This window comes from Hemicordylus capensis, chromosome 1 (genome assembly GCF_027244095.1).
Source record: "Hemicordylus capensis ecotype Gifberg chromosome 1, rHemCap1.1.pri, whole genome shotgun sequence".
NCBI lineage: Eukaryota > Metazoa > Chordata > Lepidosauria > Squamata > Cordylidae > Hemicordylus > Hemicordylus capensis.
Genome location: NC_069657.1, coordinates 310,995,413 through 311,015,577, shown reverse-complemented (window position 1 = coordinate 311,015,577; position 20,165 = coordinate 310,995,413). Strand labels below are relative to the sequence as shown.

The window sequence follows — 20,165 nt, the reverse complement described above, 5'->3', positions numbered from 1 at the left end:
GCTGGACTAGATGGGCCTTGGGCCTGATCCAACAGGGCTGTTCTTATGTTCTTATTCTTCACTGCCTTTTCATTCTACTGTTCATTTTATTTTGTGTCATCTTGTAAATTTTTCCTCCTTTAACTGCCAACGGTTACTTCATCTTAAGAACATAAGAACAGCCCTGCTGGATCAGGCCCAAGGCCCATCTAGTCCAGCATCCTGTTTCACACAGTGGCCCACCAGATGCCGCTGGAAGCCACAGGCAGGAGTTGAGGACGTGCCCTCTCTCCTGCCATTACTCCCCTGCAACTGGTACTCAGAGGCACCCCGCCCCCGAGGCTGGAGGTGGCCCACAGCCCTCCGACTAGTAGCCATTGATAGACCTGTCCTCCATGATTGTAGCTAAACCCCTCTTAAAACCACCTAGGCTGTTGGCTGTCACATCTTGTGGCAGAGAATTCCATAGGTTTATTATGCATTATATGGAAATGTTCTTCCTTTTGTCAGTCCTAAATCTCTTGGCTAACAGTTTCATGGGATGACCCTGGTTCTTGTTATCTGAGAGGGTGAAAAATTTCTCTCTATCCACTTTCTCTATACCACGCATGATTTTATAGACCTCTATCATGTCTCCCCTCAGTTGTCTTTTTCCTAAACTAAAAAGTCTCAGGTGTTGTAGCCATGTCTCATAAGGAAGGTGCTTTAGGCCCCTGATTATCTTGGTTGCCCTCTTCAGAATCTTAGCAGTATTCATTTAGAGATGTTGCCATTAGCTTTCAAGTACATCCATTCCATGTCTTTCTTATATCTTTCTTCTTCATGCTAAATGCATTAACTTTCATGATCCCTTCACTCTGTGTTTAAGCGCACTTTCCAAATGTCAGATTTCTACCACTTTGTCTTGACTGCACGCTTTTTTTTAGGGTTGCTCCTACTGGATGTTCTGTTTGCCGAGATTTGTCTCTTCTAGTCTTTAAGAAACGTCTTGAAACCCATTTGTTTCACCTAGTAGGGATGTGCACGAACTTGTTCAGAGGCCCTTTTACAGGCCTCCGAACAGGTTCGAACACCGGGGTGTGTGTGTGTGTGTGTGTGTGTGTGTGTGTGTGTGTGTGTGTTGAGGTTTGAGGCCGGAGGAGGGTGACGTTTTAAGGGCGGGGGAGGGTGCACTTACCCCTCCTGCCACTTTCCCCCCACCAGGGCTCACTGCCGTTAAAAGCCTTTGGGGCAGCAGCATACCTCCATGCCGCCCCTTCCACTTCCCCGGCTGGAAGTACCAGGTGCGCCCAGAACTTCTGGCCAGGGAAGGGGAAGGGGTGGCAGGGAGGTATGCTGCTGCCCCAAAGGCTTTTAACGGCAATGAGCATCAGGGAAAGGGTAAGAACTCACCTCCCACACCAGCTCTAGAGTCCTTATCAGGTTCTCTAAATGACTATTTAAGAATAAAATTAAAAGGAGGCCCAAAGTATGCATTTTAGAAGTATGTAGTTTGACCCATAGTTATTTAATTCCTTGTTCTATGAAGTCTCACAAAATTCTAAGCATATCTCAAAACTTATTATTATTATTTTCACAGCCTTGAGGTAGCAAAGAACGCTCTTTAATGGGATGGGACTTCCTAGGGAAGGAATAGATTAAATAGTTTTTAAAAATAGACAAATTACGGCTATTTATTCAGTTAACTAAAATTCTATCAAAACAAATGTCAAAAAGGAAATATCTATGACACTTCAAAATACAGCGACACCTACCTACATGAACTAACAAAAACTTTACAACAATGGGCAAAGGCCAACCTTGGAACATTTTCATGGCCATCTCTAGCCCCTAACTGAACTATTTGGCTTACTACCAACACCATCAACGTATACTGTGTATTTAATTTACCAAAAACAAAAAACCACCTTGCAATCTTGTACATATTTGCTTCCAATGACAACCAATTCAAGGGCACCATTGTGAGCATTGTAGCGATGAGGAAGAGAGGGCAGACATCTCTTGCCAATGATACACAGCAAGTCCAAGGCAGAGGTAGAACTTAAAACACAAACCTAGTTCTCTAGCCAATGAGCCTTACTGGCTCTTTTAAAATGAACTGCCTGGTCCCTTAAATAGAAATATATATGGAATGTCTAACGAACAGCAGATGAGTGGTAAATCTATGTCTGGACAGTACTATTTCAGCCTGAAGATAAAGGCTCACATGATGGAACACTGCTCCATTTTAAAAAAAGAATCCTTTCCCCCCACACAAAATTAACATGTTAGAGAGAAGAATTCTAGCCTAGCCTTTTTTCTGACATGTTAGTTTTCTATAATTTAAATAGTTTTTTGAGTGCTACATTACAGCTATGCAAGCCCCCTATGTAAGAAATCTGAAGTGGTATAGTCAAAATAGAGCTTTATTACCTCACCTGCTGCTTATAAAAACTAAACAAGAGGTGTTCAGCTGAAGCTTGGTTCTGCAAAAACTGCTCTTAGAAGAAATAAAACCTTCTTGCCAATTCGGACTGCTATAGATATTACTTTTCTGCCTTCGGAATTTAAAAAAATGAAAGCAAAAGCAGAAAATTCCCTTTTGTCGTGGGTGAAAAGGAACAGCCAAGGCCAATAGAAGCTTGGAGAGCTCTCAAAGCTGGTTTTTAAGTTCTGCGTATCATACAGATGACCAAGGCATTTGTTTAGCCATTTATCCTTTAAATTTGAGGATAGGCATAGAGTGTCACTGTAGTGTAGTGAGTATAGTGCTAGTCTTGGACCTGGAAACCAGGGTTCAATCTCCTTTTCAGCCATGAAGTTTGCTGAGTAACCAAGGACCAGTCACCTTCTCTCAGCCTAGCTCATAGGACAAAATGGGATAACCCCACATAGGTTGCCCTGACCTCACCTTAGGGATATAGTAGGAGGAAATGATCATTCTTTTTATACTTATCTGCAAAGTGGCCATGAAATTTAGGCTCTAATTCAATGAGCAAAATCTATTTCAGAGCTACCTACCTACTTAAAAGTTTACCTTAGTCCAGATATATATCCAATACTTTGCTCAATAGGCAGCATGCTCCTAAACAGGCTTACTCAGAAGTCCTGTTGACTTGCCCTAGAAAATGCATTTTGGATTGCAATCTGGAAACTTCAGTAATTTTTCCTTTTTACCCTGATACTTTTTAGATTCACTACAAACTCTGTAGACAGAACATTTCTTTCCTCACCTGCATGATCAATAGTTAATCATTTTCCGAAGGGCATCATAGCATTTCCACTTGTCTGGGATATAGAATGGTTCAAAGATGTGAGCAAATGGAGTGTCATAACCACACACTCTTGAAATAGGAGCCTCTAGATTCAAAAAACACTCCTCCTGTTAATAAAAGATATGAGACACTGAGTAATGCCAACATTTCCAAAAATTATACTTCAGATTTTAACACTGACTGACCTATGCAGAGTTCTGAAATTTGAAACACACAATTATATGAAGGTATTCGTTACCTACATTCAGTGATGACCATTAATTTAGATGACTTTTTAAAAGGACTGGATAACTTCATAGATCTCTCACTGGGTATTAGCAAAGGTATCTAAAAATGAAAACTTGCATATTCAAAGGCAATATACTTCAGATCACCAGATGCTGAGGGCCAACCTAAATGGGAAGGCTACTGCCAGCTTGTTCCATTTGTGAGTTTCCAATGAACATCTGGCTGGCTTTTCTTGCAGACGGAATGCTGGACTCGATGGAGCCTGGGTCCTATCCAGCAAGGCACTTCTTACATTCTTATTCCTTGCATCTAACTTGTAATAAACTATACACAGGTTTTACTTAGTATAGCCAACAACAATCTGCCACTGAAAAGACATTTCAGGAACAGGCAGTTTACATTTCTCATGACACATTTAAACAACACACACATCAAATAAGTAAAAACAACAAACACACCAAATACAAGAGTGAATATTACTATAAGCATAAATAAATAGCGCATATGAAGGGACTGCAACTGGATGCACTGAAGATCAGTCCTTAAAACTGCTATTAGCTGAAACTAGCATTAAAAAAACAGGTTGCTCACCTGTAACTGATGATCTGGTAGAGATCCGTTGATATCCATTAGAATGGGTTCTGTGCCTGCGCGGAAGCCTCTCGGTGTCGAGTTTTACAGCTCCTTCCAGGCGCCTGCGCCCCACCCCACGTGACCACGTGGCTATTTAAGGCGGGAGGAAGCGCAGGCTGCTCGGTTCCTTGGAGACCGCCGAAGCAGTCGTAGATTCATGAAGATTCACTGTAACAACCTATGGTGCACTGCAGAGGGGAGGTTCGGGAGGGTCTAATGGATATCAACGGATCTCTACAAGATCATCAGTTACAGGTGAGCAACCTGTTTATCTGGTACGGGATCCGTTGATATGCATTAGAATGGGTGTTTAGTAAGCTCCAGAAGGAGGAGGGAGCAGTGCCTCATTGCAACACCCTTTTGAGAACGCCTCTCCCAAAGTTCTCCTCCGCAGCGGACCGTAGGTCAATGGCATAATGTTTTACAAATGGTTCTTCAGAAGACCATGTAGCTGCCTTGCAGATCTCCATGAAGGGTACTCCAGATAGAAATGCTGCAGAAGTGCCATATGCTCTGGTGGAATGTGCTTTAATAGTCTTTGGAGCCGGCACGCCTTGAATTGAATAGGTGATGCGGATCACATCCACTAGCCAGTGAGATAATCGCTGCCTAGACAGCGCTTGGCCCTTAGAAGACCCTCTATACGATATTAGTAGCTTCTTTGACTTTCTGAACGGTTTAGTTCTTGACAGATAGTAGAGCAGTGCTCTGCGGACATCCAATGAATGTAGAGCCTTCTCTAACGGTGTCGACGGGGCTCTAAAAAAGGTTGGCAGGACTATGTCCTGATTGACATGGAATTCTGAAACTATTTTGGGCTTAAATCTGATGTCCGGGCGTAGAAGAACTTTATCCGGGTAAAACCGGGTATATGGGACATCCATGCGTAGCGCAGTCAGTTCGCTAACCCTCCGGGCCGTTGTGATAGCTACTAAAAAGGATGTCTTCAAGCAGACATGATGAAGAGTAGCCGTGTTCATTGGTTCAAACGGCGGTTCTGTCAGCGCAGAGAGCACTAAAGATATGCTCCAAGGTTCAATAGGTTTGCGTGTAGGAGGGTAAAGATTGGACAGTCCTTTTAGGAAATTTTTACATGCCGGGTGGGAGAAAAGTGTCTTGCCATCCCACCCAGGATGTTTTGCTGTAAGGGCAGCCAAGTGTACTCGTATGGACACATTAGAGAGACCTGATTCCTTAAGGTCCGTTAGATACAGTAGAACTTGTCGTATGGACGCCTGCCGTGGCCGAAATCCATGCATTTCTGCATAAGTCGAAAAACGCCTCCACTTGCTAGCATAGTTTTTTCTAGTGGATGGCTTCCGGACGTTCAGCAAGATTTTCTTCAAAAGTTTATCCGCCATGCTGTCTGTTGAAGCGTTAGTACTTCTGGGTGTAATACCCGACCGCATTCCTGAATCAGCAGGTCTGGGCGATTTGGTAGCCTTTTGTAAGTATGAGAGCTCAGTCTGAGTAAATGCAGAAACCATGGCTGGCGTGGCCACCATGGGGCAATCAGGATGCACTTCACAGGGGTATGCAGGAGATTGGCTCCGATTCTGCTCAATAGTGGCAATGGTGGGAACATGTAGCATCGTTCCATTGACCAGTCTATCTGGAACGCGTCCCCCAGAGAGTCCGGGTCGTGTCCCGCCCTGGAGCAGAAGCGTCTGCACTTCGCATTTTCTGAAGTGGCAAACAGGTCTATTTCCGGTGGACCCCATTGGCTGAAGATCTGTTGAAGATACTGGTCGTTCAGTTCCCACTCATGACGTTCCCTGGTGAACGAGCGGCTGAGATCGTCTGCTAACACATTGTCGGAGCCCTTTATGTGAATTGCAACTGGCGTTATGCTGTTCCTGATGCACCAGTGCCAGATCTGGATGCTGAGAGCACAGAGGGATCTGGAGATTGTCCCCCCTTGCCTGTTGAGATAGGCTATAGCTGAGGTGTTGTCCAATTGCAACTGGACTACCCTGCCCCGTAACATGGGGAGAAAGGCCTTCATGGTTTGGAATACAGCTAGCAGCTCTAAGAAGTTTATGTGCAGGAGACTCTGGCTCCGCGTCCAAAGGCCCTGTGTAGTAGCGGCATTGCAGTGACCCCCCCATCCACGGAGAGAGGCATCGGTTGTGACCCATACGGATGGGAGTTGGACGTGGAACGGAATTCCCCTTTGCAGATTCGATCGCTGGGTCCACCAAGAGAGTGACCTCAGGATAGGCAGTGGAATCGTCAGCAGTTTCTCGGGGCTGTCTCTGAGTAGATTGAAGGAGGACAGGAACCACAGTTGCAATTTCCTCATTTTGAGGCGAGTATAACGGACAGTTGTTCTGCATGACGCCATCAGGCCCAACAGACGTTGTACATGCCAAGCGGTTTGTTGTCGCGTGGACTGGAAAGTCCTGACTAGGGACGTTATGCTTTGAAACCGGTCCTCTGGCAGGAACGCCCTTCCCAATGTGGCATTGAGCTGAGCTCCAATGTAAGAAATGGACTTTGCTGGCGTTAGCTTCGACTTTTTCCAGTTTACCTGTATGCCCAAGTCCCGGAGAAGCTTCAGCATGTATGTTATCTGTGATAGTAACTCCTCTCTGCTCCTCGAGGATAGAAGCCAATCGTCCAGATACGGATACAGCTTCAGACCCCTTGTCCGCAGATGGGCGACTACCACTGCCATACACTTTGTAAAGACACGGGGAGCTGTGCAAAGGCCGAATGGCAGCACCCTGTATTGGAACAGTGAGGTCCCCACTGTAAACCGTAGATACTTTTGATACGAAGGTCGGATCCCAATGTGAAAATAGGCATCCTTCAAATCCAACGTTACAAACCACCTTTCCAGATGTAGAAGAGGTAGGACGTCCTGCAACGTCGTCATCCGATACTTTTTCACATGAATGAACTTGTTCGGATGTCGCAAGTCCATGATGGGCCGAATACCTCCGTCCTTCTTTGGAATTTGGAAGTACCGAGAGTAGAACCCCTCCCGGCGGTTTGCCCATCGTACCGGTACTACTGCTTTCTTGAGTAGGAGTTCTTCCAACTCCTCTCGAAGAGCTGGTGAAGCGCGTGTGAACCGAATTCTCCTGAATTTCGGTATGGTTTTGAATTCTATTGCATAACCTGATTGAATGATCTTTAGGCCCAACGATCCGATGTTATGTTGCGCCATGCGTTTGCATGACTTGCCAGCCTGATTGTATTGGCGGCTAGTGGGTCCGGTTGTGGGATGTTGTAGACCAGACTCCATTGCTCGTTGGTGTTCTGGGAGCAGGAGAATAGGGAAGTACCATTTGTGGACGATGGGCTGACTTGAACTTCAAAGACGCTGTTTGTTTCCGTCCGATTGTTTGTTACGTTGGCTGGACGCAAATTTCCCTTTTTATTGGGTTGGTCTCTTAGAAAACTGATGGTAAGTTTTCCGGAAGTCTCTACGGTCCTGCTGTCTATACGATGAACCCCGTCTATACGAGGTACGTTGTCTATTCCCATAAGACGTGGATTGTGAAACCGTAGAAGTGAAGGTTTTAGCAGTAAATTTTGACTTCTTCATCTTCTCCATGGTGGCGTCAGTTTCCTCGGAGAAGAGACCTTTGCCGTCAAAAGGCAGACCCTCAATTTTGTCCTTCATGTCCTGTTGCAGGTTTGCCGATCTCAGCCAGGCGTGTCGACGTAAGGTAACGGCAGTTGTGATGGAGCGGGATTCAGATTCTGCCAGGTGCTTAGCAGTACTCAGCTGTTGGCAGGTAAGGTCCCCTGCCCTTTGTAAAGTTTTCCGGAACCTCAGTTTTATTTCATCCAATGTCATGGAATCCAGATCTTTTTCTAGATCTTCCCAAATACAGTAACTGTACTTAGACATACAGGCTAGATAGTTCGCTACTTTGACCGACAAACAGGAAGTAGAATACAATTTTCTTCCCATCACATCTAACTTCCTGCCTTCTTTATCTGCAGGGGTAGTATGACGTCGAGTAGATTTGGAGGACGTGGCACAGTCGATGACCAACGAATTAGGGACTGGGTGTTTAAAGAGGTAGGTGTTATCTCTTTCCTGAACTCGGTAGAGTCCTTCCAGTCTTTTAGACGTTGGGGTGGAGGTGTGAGGGACTTCCCAAGCGCACTGTGCAGCGTTTGAAATTATCGGTAGCAGGGGAAGCGCCACGGGTTCAGCCGACTGTGATCTACGCATGAAATTGTAGACCGGATCGTCTATTGTCTTCAATTGTGAACTAAGGTCCAACCCCAGTGCACTCGCCATACGTTTAACATGGCAGTGGTAGGCCTTTAATTCCTCCGTTGGCGACACATGGGATGGAGTAGCCAAATCAGGAGATGGGTCCGCTTCAATAGTTTCTCCATCGGACTCAAAGTGAGATGATCCATGGTGACTTTCACCAGATTCTGCGTCTGAAATAGAATGGCGAGATGGTGATACAGCTTTCCTCGGGTGTGTGGTAGGAGCAGGGTCAGTTTGTGCATCCGCATCAAGGAATCTTTGAACATTTGTTTGGGTTTGCACGGAGGTGGTGTTGACTTTCGTCTGTGTCCCCACGGTAGAAAATGTTCTGTTGAGAGGTAGAGCAGTTGTCATGGAAGACCTCCATGTCCGGTGCTCTTGGAAGTCATAACCTGCTCCAGGAGAAACAGTCCCTGGCAAGGCCGATTTTGTTGAGGGCGATACTTGATGGCTGAATCCACAAGTGTGCCATGGAGTTGGCGAGGCAAGTTGCCCAGCTGTTAGTACCGTGGTCCCAACTTTGAAGGTTGTATTTCCCTGATAAGTAGCGGGAGTGGTAGCAGTAGAGTCCAGCATTTTAATCAGTGGGTCTAATTGTGGAGCATCAACCTCTGCCGTCTCTAACATAGTAAAAGTCATGGGTGCTCGAAACCGTGGAGTCACGGTTGTGACATTCACCGGGGTATTCAGTGCTGAAGTTTGAATTTCTTCTAGTGATGTGCGGTTCGGTCCGGATCCGGACCGGTTCGTCCCGAACCGGTCCGGATCCGGCGGTTCGATCCCGGACCGAATCGGGCCCTTCTGGGACCGATCCGGACCGAATCCGAGTCGGTTCGGCTCCGAACCGGCTCGGGTTTCCCGAACCGGTTCGGGAGTTCAATTGAGTCTCTGGAGTGTCCCTTTAAAGTTTGAAGTGTGTCCTCCATTTTGTGGCTCATTCCTGAAACTTTTGCTCCTAGCATCCATTTTGTGATGCTATTTTCAGGCATTGTATTGGCTGCGCTATTGATCCTTTGATTGGCCAGAATGAGTCCTTTGGTCTGGTAGGCTGCTTGGCTGTTGCACTGTTGAGAGCTGGCACCCTGTTGGCCGTGGGGGAGTGCAAAGGTGGGGGCTCCCAAAGGAGGGAATTTCAAACCTATATAAACCCAAGCCTCTTCTCTGGAAACTTCTCTTGGCTGCAGTTGTGGGATCATCTCTGAGACCTTGCTTGCTCTTTTGCTGCTGGTGTCTGCTGTGAGTCCCTGCTGACTGTGTGTCACATTAGTGTGTGTCTGTCTCTCTGCTCTCTGTGTGTGTTGTTGTGTGCCACCTTGTCCATCTGCCCTCTGTCTGTCTCTGTCCAAACCTCTTTAATACTTTCCCCTCAACTTTTTCCAACTTTTCCTGTTGTGTTTTCTGTTCTCTTCACCCTTTCTCTCTCAACCCTTCTTCCAAAGTTTTGGCTTTCCCTCCTTCCCCCCCCCCCACCCCCCTCTTCTGCATTGCTTTCCTGTTTTTGTGCCTTGCCTGACTTTTGTTCCACTTTTTGAGTTTCATTCAATTATTGCTTCTGTGTAAATTTATATATTTGCTGATTTTGGTTTTTAATTAATAGCTATTGTTATTGCTGGCTGCCTGTCTGAGTTGTGTTTCTGAGGATTTAGTTTATATTATTGCTGCAATTTGATTCCTTGTGTTCTGATTTTGATTGTTAATTTGTTCCCCTCTGGCCCTGCTCCTAGCTTCCCCCCTCCCTCCCTCCCTCCCACCCAGATAAGATTGTTTCCCTCCTGTGCTGCTGCCTGTTGAGCCTTGCATTCTTTGGATTTCTTTGTGGAATTAGGTTCTGGTTTTGGTTTTGCTCCCTGTGTGTGTCACCCACTCCCCCAGTCCCTCCCCCTGGTAGTTGTAACCCCCCCCCCCCGCCCTGAGACTTTCTGGCTGCCCTTTGGTTTCCTTTTTTTAACTTTGTGTATAGATTGTTTGGATTCAAATTTGATTGTTCCCCTGTGTGGTCCTGCTCCTAGCTTCCCCCCTCCCTCCCCTCCAGAAACCCACTCCCCCCACTGCCACCTCCTCCTCCACTCCTGCCCTGCCTGCCCCCTCCCACCCAGACTGAGTGTTGTTCCCCATCCTCCCTGGTGCTGCTGCTGCTGCCTGTTGAGTCCTGTCTTAGTTACTTTGGTTTTTTGTGTGAAATCAATTAGCTTCTTTTGGTTCTGGTTTTGCTGTGTGTGTGTCCCATTCCTCCCTGCTGGTTGTTGTTGGTTCCTCTCCCCCCCCCCAGACTTTCTGCCCATTGTTCCCAGGTGTTGTTGTTGTTTTTTTACCCCAGGCCCCCTGCCACACACTAGCCCCCAACCACACACACCCTCTCTGCTCCCCCCACCCCACCTCTTTTCCTCCTTGCCCCCGACTCTCTCCACTCACCCCAGGCCCCCTGCCACACACTAGCCCCAACCACACACACCCTCTCTGCTCCCCCACCCCACCTCTTTTCCTCCTTGCCCCCGACTCTCTCCACTTACCCCAGGCCCCCTGCCACACACTAGCCCCCAACCAAACACACCCTCTCTGCTCCCCCCACCCCACCTCTTTTCCTCCTTGCCCCCGACTCTCTCCACTTACCCCAGGCCCCCTGCCACACACTAGCCCCAACCACACACACCCTCTCTGCTCCCCCACCCCACCTCTTTTCCTCCTTGCCCCCGACTCTCTCCACTTACCCCAGGCCCCCTGCCACACACTAGCCCCCAACCAAACACACCCTCTCTGCTCCCCCCACCCCACCCCTTTTCCTCCTTGCCCCCGACTCTCTCCACTTAACCCAGGCCCCCTGCCACACACTAGCCCCAACCACACACACCCTCTCTGCTCCCCCACCCCACCTCTTTTCCTCCTTGCCCCCGACTCTCTCCACTTACCCCAGGCCCCCTGCCACACACTAGCCCCCAACCAAACACACCCTCTCTGCTCCCCCCACCCCACCTCTTTTCCTCCTTGCCCCCGACTCTCTCCACTTACCCCAGGCCCCCTGCCACACACTAGCCCCAACCACACACACCCTCTCTGCTCCCCCACCCCACCTCTTTTCCTCCTTGCCCCCGACTCTCTCCACTTACCCCAGGCCCCCTGCCACACACTAGCCCCCAACCAAACACACCCTCTCTGCTCCCCCCACCCCACCTCTTTTCCTCCTTGCCCCCGACTCTCTCCACTTACCCCAGGCCCCCTGCCACACACTAGCCCCCAACCACACACACCCTCTCTGCTCCCCCCACCCCACCTCTTTTTCTCCTTGCCCCCGACTCTCTCCACTTACCCCAGGCCCCCTGCCACACACTAGCCCCCAACCACACACACCCTCTCTGCTCCCCCCACCTCTTTGGACCACTGCTACTGCTGTGTCCTCCCCCCACACCTGAATCCCCCCTCCCTGCTGCGCTGCGCTCCTCCTCTCTCCTCTTTCTCTCTATCATCTCTCTTTCTCCTCTCTCTCTCTTTCTTTTCTCTCTCTCTCCTCTCTTCCTCTTTGTCCCTGCCCCCCCTCTCTTTTCTCTCTCTCTTAGTCTTTTCTCTCTCTGCTCCCCTTCACTTTCCACCTCCTCTCCCACAGCTGCAGCCGCATACAGTAGCCTACCCACCTGGCGGCTGCCATCGGTTTTTTTTTTCTTTTTATAGTTTTTGGTTGATTTTGTCTCTGCTTGGGGGTGAGTTGAGCGACACAAATAGTGTTGTCTCCTCACTTCTGCCCCTCCATCGTTGTTGAACTACCCCGGTTGCCTGTGTGCCTCGTGCGGCCGCCCTGCTGTGTCTCAGCCCAGGGTGGCTGGCTGGCGGCGGCGAATCCGTGACCAGCAGTGAGCGGCAGGAGAAGGACCGGAAGAAGAGGGGTTAGTGCGTGTGCGATTGTGCACCTTTTGTTGCCCCTTTCTCTCCCTAGCTGGCGGTTTTAAATAGGGACACCCCTATTCTGAAATGCATTTGGGTGTGGGGAGGAGGGAGGGAACCTTGGAGAGGAGATGTACTGTTGTAAAACTTGTGTCTTCATGCCCATGCCCAGTAAAGAAATTGCTGCTGTGTGTTGCGTTGCATTGCATGCGTCTTGCAGGTGGTTTTTGAACAGGTGCCTTCCAGAGTGCTTCCTTGCCTCTGGGGCAGTCTGAGTGGGGTCCAGGGTTCTGGTGCGATGCTGCCACTACATGCTGGGCCCATGCCATGCCAGAGTGCTTCCTTGCCTCTGGGGCAGTCTGAGTGGGGTCCTGGCTGGGCTCTGATGCTGCCACTACATGCTGGGCCAATACACACGTATGATGATGATCATGATGTTCAATCCATGAGGCTGCCATCAAGTGTTTGCTGCTGCTTGCTTGCCATGGCATTGGGCAGGCAGAGTCACAGAGTGGGTGGGTTCAACCTCTGTGTTGGTGTGACTGGGTTCTGGTTTTGGTTGTGTGCAATTTAGAGTCACTAAATAGGCTGCATTGAGTTTGATGCTCCCCCCACAGGAGCATTACTTGAGAACCACCCCCCAGAACCCACACTTTGTGTTCCAGTTCACTAAATAAGGGTTTCCTCCTTTGATCTGCAGGTTCCCAAGCGTTGACTGCATCCCTCCCCCACCCCCGGTAGGTGCTGTGCCCTCCCCCCATCCACTCCCCCCCCCAAAAAAGCTAAAAACTTGCCACCCACACCACAACTACTCCACCCAACTGCCCGTGCCACCCTCCCACACCGGGGTTCCACCCTTTAACCCCCTATTTTTCTAAAAAAAACCCCTCCCAGACCCATCTCCCCAATTGGCTTGGTGGTTGACTCCCAAATTCAAAAAGGACACCCTCCCCCTCACTTCGATTGGCTTCCCCCCCCATATCAAAAAGTCTTCCTTTCCCCCCAATTGGCTTCCTTTTTTGAAAACAAACTTCCCCCCCGCCGCCTCCAAATCAGCTGCTTTTTTTTGGCCCCTAAGCCCCTCCAAATTATTTTTTTGACCCTGTCTGGCCTTCCTCCTAAAGTCTCCCTCCTTCTGACCTAGCAGCATGTCTGAGCGCCGTGTGGCGGGCAGGGCTCGCTCAAGGCTGGCAGGCAGAGGTGGGAGAGGCCAGGTGCGGGGTGCGCCTGCGGCACGGGGAGGGAGAGGACGCGGGGAGCCTGAGGACACCCCAGTTCTCCCCATTGGAGAATTCTTTGCTCCGGCCCCATCTTTGGTGCGCAGGATTCAGTTCCCCACGCCTGCTGCCGCCAATCGCGGCAGAGGCAGAGGCACTGTTAGGGCTGTGGCGGGTCCCTCCTCGCCGGCGGCACCAGGTGCTGCTGAGCTACCGCCAGTTGTTGAGGTGGAGGAGACTGTGGAGTTGGAAGAGCAGGTAGAGGGCGGTGAGGACCGTGCGGCTGGCAGCGATGCAGCCAGGTTCTCCCTCCCTCTGGGGCCCCTTCCCCCTATCCTTTCGCCGCTCAGTGGGGCCCCCCCTCGTGAAGCCCGACACTCTGGTGGGGAGCGGTCTGGCGAGGTGGTGGAGGAGAGGCCTGCCTCTCCGATGCCAGTTCAGCCGGGCCCTTCCTCCGCTGTGGAGGGCGGAAGGGGCGGGTTGGGTGGCAGCAGTGGGCAGGCAGCGGTGGCCGCCCCCCCCCTAGGACTGCAGCCACCCTGCGAGAAACGGCCTAGGACGGCACCCAGGGCGCAGGAGGCCAAGGGCAGTGGTGCATGGGTGCATTTTGAGGTTCCTCAAGATGACCCATTCCACGCCCGCTGTGTCCACTGCAGGATGCTTGTCAGCCGTGGAAGGGACCCTGCGCACCTGGGTACGACGCCTATGTGGAGACACCTAGAGCGTCACCACCCAGGTCTCAGGGGACAGGCTGGCAGCGCTAGTGCGCCTTGTGCATCTGCCACTAGGGCGGGCAGCGGCAGTGTGCCAGCCAGCAGGCAGGCTACACTGCCCGTCCAGCGGTGGACGCAGTCCTCGGGCAGCCAGCGTATTGTTCGCGTGGACCATCATCACCTCACCCGCCTCATAGGGGAGATGATTTCCACCGATGACCAGCCGTTTCAGGTGGTCGAGAACAACGGCTTCCGCCGTATTCTCCAATACCTGGCTCCCGAATACGTCATCCCCTCAAGGACGACGTTCAGCCGGAACGTGGTCCCCTCCCTGTACCGCCGGTGCAGGGAGCTCGTGTCGGCCGAGCTGCGTGCAGCTCCGGCCGGGACAAGCGTGCATTTCACGACTGACCTCTGGACCAGTGTCAGTGGGATGCACGCTTCTTTCCTGGCCCTCACTGCCCACTGGTGGGGACCGGAGAGTGAGGGGACCTCCGCGGGCGATGCTTCCGGGTCTGGCGCGGCTCCCGATGCACTACGGCACAGGTGGGCCGTCCTGCACGTGGAGACGATGGACACGAGGCACACCGCGGAGGAGGTGGCGGCCGTACTCGACCGCCAGATAGAGGAGTGGATTGGCGGGTGTCCACACCTCTCCCGCGGCTTCATTGTCACCGACAATGGAGCCAACGTTACCGCCGCTGTCGAGACAGTCATGGACTGTGTGAACATACGGTGTATGGCACACACGCTCCATCTGACCGTCAGGGACGCCCTTGGCCTTAAGGAGCTGAGGGCGTCCCAGGAGAAGGGGGCCCGCCCCATCGCAGGTGCTGTTGCTGCCACGGCCACGCTTGTGGATAAGTCCCGCAAGCTGGCCGCCCACTTCCACCGCAGCGAGAAGTCCAGGAGACTGCTTCGCCAGAAGCAGGATGACCTTGGCCTTCCTCGCCATCTCATCCCTACGGATGTGGAGACGCGGTGGAACTCCACCTTCCTCCTGTTCCAGCGCCTGTTGGAGCAGGAGAGAGCCCTTGTCGCCCTGGCGAGGGACGAGTCCTTGGATGTCTGCGACTTCTCGAACGCAGAGTGGAAGCAGATGTCCGAGGCGGTGTCGGCACTCGAGCCCTTCCAGCTTGCCACGAAGGGCTTGTGTGGCGACACCACTCCCTTGAGCCAGGCGCTGCCCACAGCTGTTGGTCTCGAGAAGCTGATGGGTGGACTCCATATCTCTCTGACCACGCCAGAGGGTCGTGCTCTGGCTGGGAGGCTGAGGTCTGGGGTTGACAAGCGGCTCGTTGATGTGCTGGGAGACAGGGAGGAGTATGTCCTCGCTTGTCTCTGTCACCCAGCCCTCAAGGGCAATGCCGTGAGTGCCGACGACTTGCCCAGGTGGAAGGGCATCCTGGTCGAGAAGGTTAGGGAGGAGGAGGCCGCTAGGGCCCGCAGAGACCAGGGTGTTGGTAGTGGTGCGGGGGCAGCCCTCGCGGCCCAACCCGCACCCAGCAGCAGCATGGGCGGCCAGCCGGCGTCAGCTTCCCCTTCCCCTCCCTCTTCCCAGTCCAGCAGCGCGGCATCCCAGGCGGCGCCATCGCAGCAGCCATTTGCTACCGACTCGAGATCCGCCCAGTGGTTTCAGCGGTTCTGCTATGGCGCCATGCCTGGTATGCGGGAGGCTCGACCTGCCAGGCCCCCCTCCAGTGCTGAGCAATGCGTTGCGCAGTACTTGGAGGAGCCTGTGGAGGGAGACGGCGTGGACTGCGCACAGTTCTGGGCGAGCCGCCGCCAAGTCTGGCCGGACCTGGCGGTGGTGGCTGTGCGCCTCCTCTCCTGCCCCCCAACCAGTGTCCAGAGCGAGCGGGTGTTTTCACGTGCCGGGGACGTGGTGACACCCTCTCGCTCCCGCTTGGACCCTGGTCTGGTGGAGCAGCTGGTCTTCCTTAAGGTGAACCTCCCCCTGTTGGGCTACCCCAAGCTGCAGTTTGAGACGGGCGAGTGATTACCGTGGGTTGCCCCATGGTTGGTCACCTGCCTGGCTCGACCTCTGCTTATCCCTACCCTCCCCCCTTCCACCTCTAGCTGAGCTGACGTGACAGATGCTGAGCCGTGCCAGCCAGTCGCAGCGTGTAGTGTGCCCACACAGAGATGCAGTTGTAGTAGTAGTTGTAGTGCTGCGACTGGCCAGATGTTTACAATGCCCACGCCCACCTAAAAAGAAACCCAATGCTGACCAGCACAGGCCCTTTATCTATCCACCTGTCAGCATTTGGGGACCTGGCGTGGGCACGGCACACACCCCCAAAGTAGCACAGCCCACGGAGTACTAGACTTAGCGGCAGCGGCGGGTACACGTTCAAAAATGCAGTGTAGATATGTAAATACTGTATGTAAATAAACATGTAAATAATTTTTTCTTTAAAAACCCCATGTCAAAATCAAGCCTCAAAATTATGCAAAAGAAAGAAAAAAAGGTGACAAAGGGAGAACAAAATGATGAATGCCAAATGAATTGATTTTATTGAAAATGTCACCAGAAATCATGTGTGGGGGGCTTGGTTTACATGGAGAAAATGATTGGGTGATTTTTTGAAATGAAACGAATGAATTATTATCATCTTATGTTCATCTTGATTGTGGTCACTGTTGATGTTGGCTGATGGCAAAAAACCCAAAACCATCAGAATAGCAATGAACTGGCTGCCAACACAACATATTGATTGATAACTGTGCAGGGGGGGAATTGGGTCTGTGTGTGTGTGTGTGTGTGGTGCAGGCTCAGTCTGTCTCTTCCTGTTGTGTGTCTGTCTGTCTGTCTGTCTGTGTGAATGGATGCCTAGCACTGTCTCTGTGTGTGGATGCTTTCTGTGTGTAGTGTGGTGTGTGTCTGTCTACATGTTTTTTTTCCTCCCCCCCATGCCTCCCTCCATCCTTCCCCTCTCATCCTCTCCCCTTCCTCTTCACCACCTTCCATCCTCCCTCCCTTCCAGCCCACCACCGCCTCACCTGCCCCCAACCCCGGTCTGGCAGATGATGAGAGTCTGGTCTCTCCCACCGAAGCACACACGTGAGCACGTGTGTGCACAAATATGTGGCTGACCAACTCTGAGCCGGACCCTCCCCCCTTCAATCCCCTCTACATCCCTCTCCCCCTCCCCTTTCCTCCCCCCTGCCTCCCAGCCTCCCTCCCTGCCTCCCTCCCCCCTCCTAGCTAGCAGCGCACACATACACACACAAAACACCTGTGGTGGCAAACACCACCAGCACACATGCACTCACACTGGTGCCACCACCACCTCTGCCTTGGGCCTCTGTGTCCTTGAGCAGATATGTGGTGGTGGACCAGAGAAGCATTTCTTTCCAGCAAGGCAAAAGGCATGCACTCACTGCACACACACACACACACACACACACGAAGAGGTGAAGACGAGAAGAGGCAACTTCTAGAACCAGCAGCAGCAGGTGAGTGTCGTGTAATTGTGTTGCTTCCCAAGGCCACTGCCCATGCTCAATGCTCAGTCTGCTGAAACTAAAGAACTAGCTACAATCACCCTTCCTCACATGCAGCTCAGCTCAGCTCAGCTGCACAGCACACTGACTAACTAGACACTACAGCTGGTGGTAGAAAAAACAGAAGTCTAGATTCTAGAAGATGTCCTGGTGGATTTTAAACTTTCAAATCTGTGCTAGGATTGCCTTGCCTCCTCCTCCTCCTCCTGCCTGTAATTGTGCCCTCTCCCCTTGCAGTTGCGCCGTCGTGATGGGTTGGTGATGTGCGTGCGCCGTCTACTTAGCTCTCTCCTCCTCATGTTGGCTGGGCTTGCCAGGCACTGGCTGGCAGCAGCTGTTGGCTGTGTGCTAGGCTCAGGCTGTGGCGCGCGTGACTGGACTGGGAATGTTATTGTAGCGGCAACACTGGTTGTGGTGGTAGCAGTAGTAGCTGTTGTTGTTGCTGGGCTGGTGGCTGCTGGCCTGTGCTGACTCTGCGCACTTGGTCTGGTCTGGTCTGGTCATTGGGATGCAGATGTAGGGTGTGTGTGCATCATCCATGGGGAGCATCAGAGCAGAGCAGAGCAGGTTGGCTGGCTTCTGTCTGTCGGGCCTAGTCAGTGGCAGGCACTGAGTGAGGCGGTGGTTTCTTTGGGCATCACGTCACCCATCATGCAGAGCGGCAGGTCTGCTGCTCCGCCTCCTGCTTCTTCTCTGTGTGTGCTGCTCTTGTGCTTAGTGTGCTGCTCCGCTGCTGCTGCTGTGCTGGCAGGCAGCACAGCAGTGGCCTTTTTGTTAGATCAGAGAGTGGGTGTTGTCTCTCTGAGTGTCCTCCTCTTACTTGCTTGGATAGGAGTGGTGGTAGTAGGTAGGCATTAAGATGGACTGACTAGGTGTTACGTGTTAGGGCGCCCAGAGAGAGGGGCCAAAAAGATGGGGTGGCAATTGTTGGGTTGCTCCTAGTATTATTGGTGAATTTCTGAAGAAAATTTTTTTTTCCATTGGCTAGAATGGGGGTTCGGGGCTGCCCCAGACCCGCCTCTGTGGGGTGGCAGCACCGCCACAGTGGGTCCGGGGCCATGGCAAAAATGCCCTCAGTCCCTCCCAGCAATCCCCGTAGAGATAGGAGTGATGGTTCTGTTGTTTTTCTGAGGTGTTCTGAGTGAGTGTGGATTCTGTGATAGCAAATGAGAGTGGATTCATGGTGTCTCATTGGAAATCTCATAAGCTATCATAGAATCTACACTCAGAATACCTCAGAAAAACAACAGAACCATCACTTTTCTTCAGAAATTCACCAATAATACTAGGAGCCACCAATTGCCTTAGGATTTTTGGGGTGGAGGACACCCATGGGTGGCTACCACCCACCCCAGCTTTTTTGCCCCTAAGGGCTCCACATTGTGAGTTATGGGCAAAAATTTATTTTTTGAAAAAAATTTGTAAAAAATCAGAGGAAGGTCCAATCGACTTGAAATTTGGGTGGCAGGTAGAACACAATGTCCCCTTCAAAACCAGCCACTTTTTGTGATCCGAACCGGTTCGGTTCGGATCCGAACCGGTTCGAAACCGAACCGGACCGGGGGGGTGGTCTGGCAAAACCAAAACCGAACCACCCCGGTCCGGTCCGGACCCGGTTCGGACCCGAACCGAACCGGGAGAACCGGTTTTATGCACATCCCTAATTTCTTCTCTCAATATCGACGGCGAGCGAATCAGTGTCGGCGCCGGTTGTAGGTCTCTTGTAGTCGGTATCGAAACACTTGCAGCTTGAGAAGGCGGAGCGAATTCTTCCATCGGCATCGAGATGTTTGGAGTCGATGTCGAAGGACATTGGGCAATTGGATCTAACGTAACCGGTACGGACGGTTGCGTCGACGTCGAGGTAGCAGCAGGTCTCGATGTCGACCATGTCTCAGTAACTGTCGGCATGGACGGTGGTGTCGATGTCGAACTAGCAGCCGGTCTCGATGTCGACCGTGGCTCAGCAGTAGTCGGTATGGAAGGCGGTGTCCATGTCGAGCTAGCAGCAGGCTTCGATATCGACAGGGGTTCAGCCGGAGACCTCGATATCGAAGTCGATTCTGTAGGTGGCGAAGGTTGTGGCGTAGATTTTTTCGGCGCCGTACTCGTCAATTCCGAGACGAACACAACCTCTTGCGCTGCGGTCGGCGACGGTGTCGATTCCGACAAAGCTCGGTGCCGTGATTTTTTGGCGGGAGCAGTTGCGGACGCCATCTTTTCTCCCGGCCTTTTCAAGGACTTAGGGGATTTCTTGGGATGAAGCTTCGAAGTTTTAGACTGGGCCGGACCCAGGTCCTTCGAGCTATGCGGCTGAGGAGATTTTGAAGAGGGCCCCGATAGGACATCATCATATAGAGCAGCCCTCAAACGCAACTCGCGATTTCTCTGAGTTTGCTTCGAAAATGATAGGCAGATTTTGCACGGGACAGTCTTGTGGGCCTCGCCAAGGCACAAGAGACATAAATTGTGACGATCCTGTGAGGGCAATTTAGCTTTGCACTCTGTGCAGCGTTTAAAA

At 51.6% G+C, this 20,165-nt stretch overlaps 1 protein-coding gene across 5 annotated transcripts in view; it reads right to left on the bottom strand.

The window, feature by feature from the left end:
- The window catches only part of BCKDHB (branched chain keto acid dehydrogenase E1 subunit beta), a 147,683-nt gene that overhangs the window by 7,393 nt on the left and 120,125 nt on the right, over window positions 1-20,165 (bottom strand). For all 5 annotated transcript variants that reach the window (XM_053287042.1, XM_053287043.1, XM_053287045.1 and 2 more), the window contains one exon: window positions 3,192-3,340. In XM_053287042.1, the coding sequence (XP_053143017.1) occupies window positions 3,200-3,340 (141 nt within the window). In that variant the 3' untranslated portion in view covers window positions 3,192-3,199. The remainder of the gene's footprint in view (window positions 1-3,191; window positions 3,341-20,165) is intronic.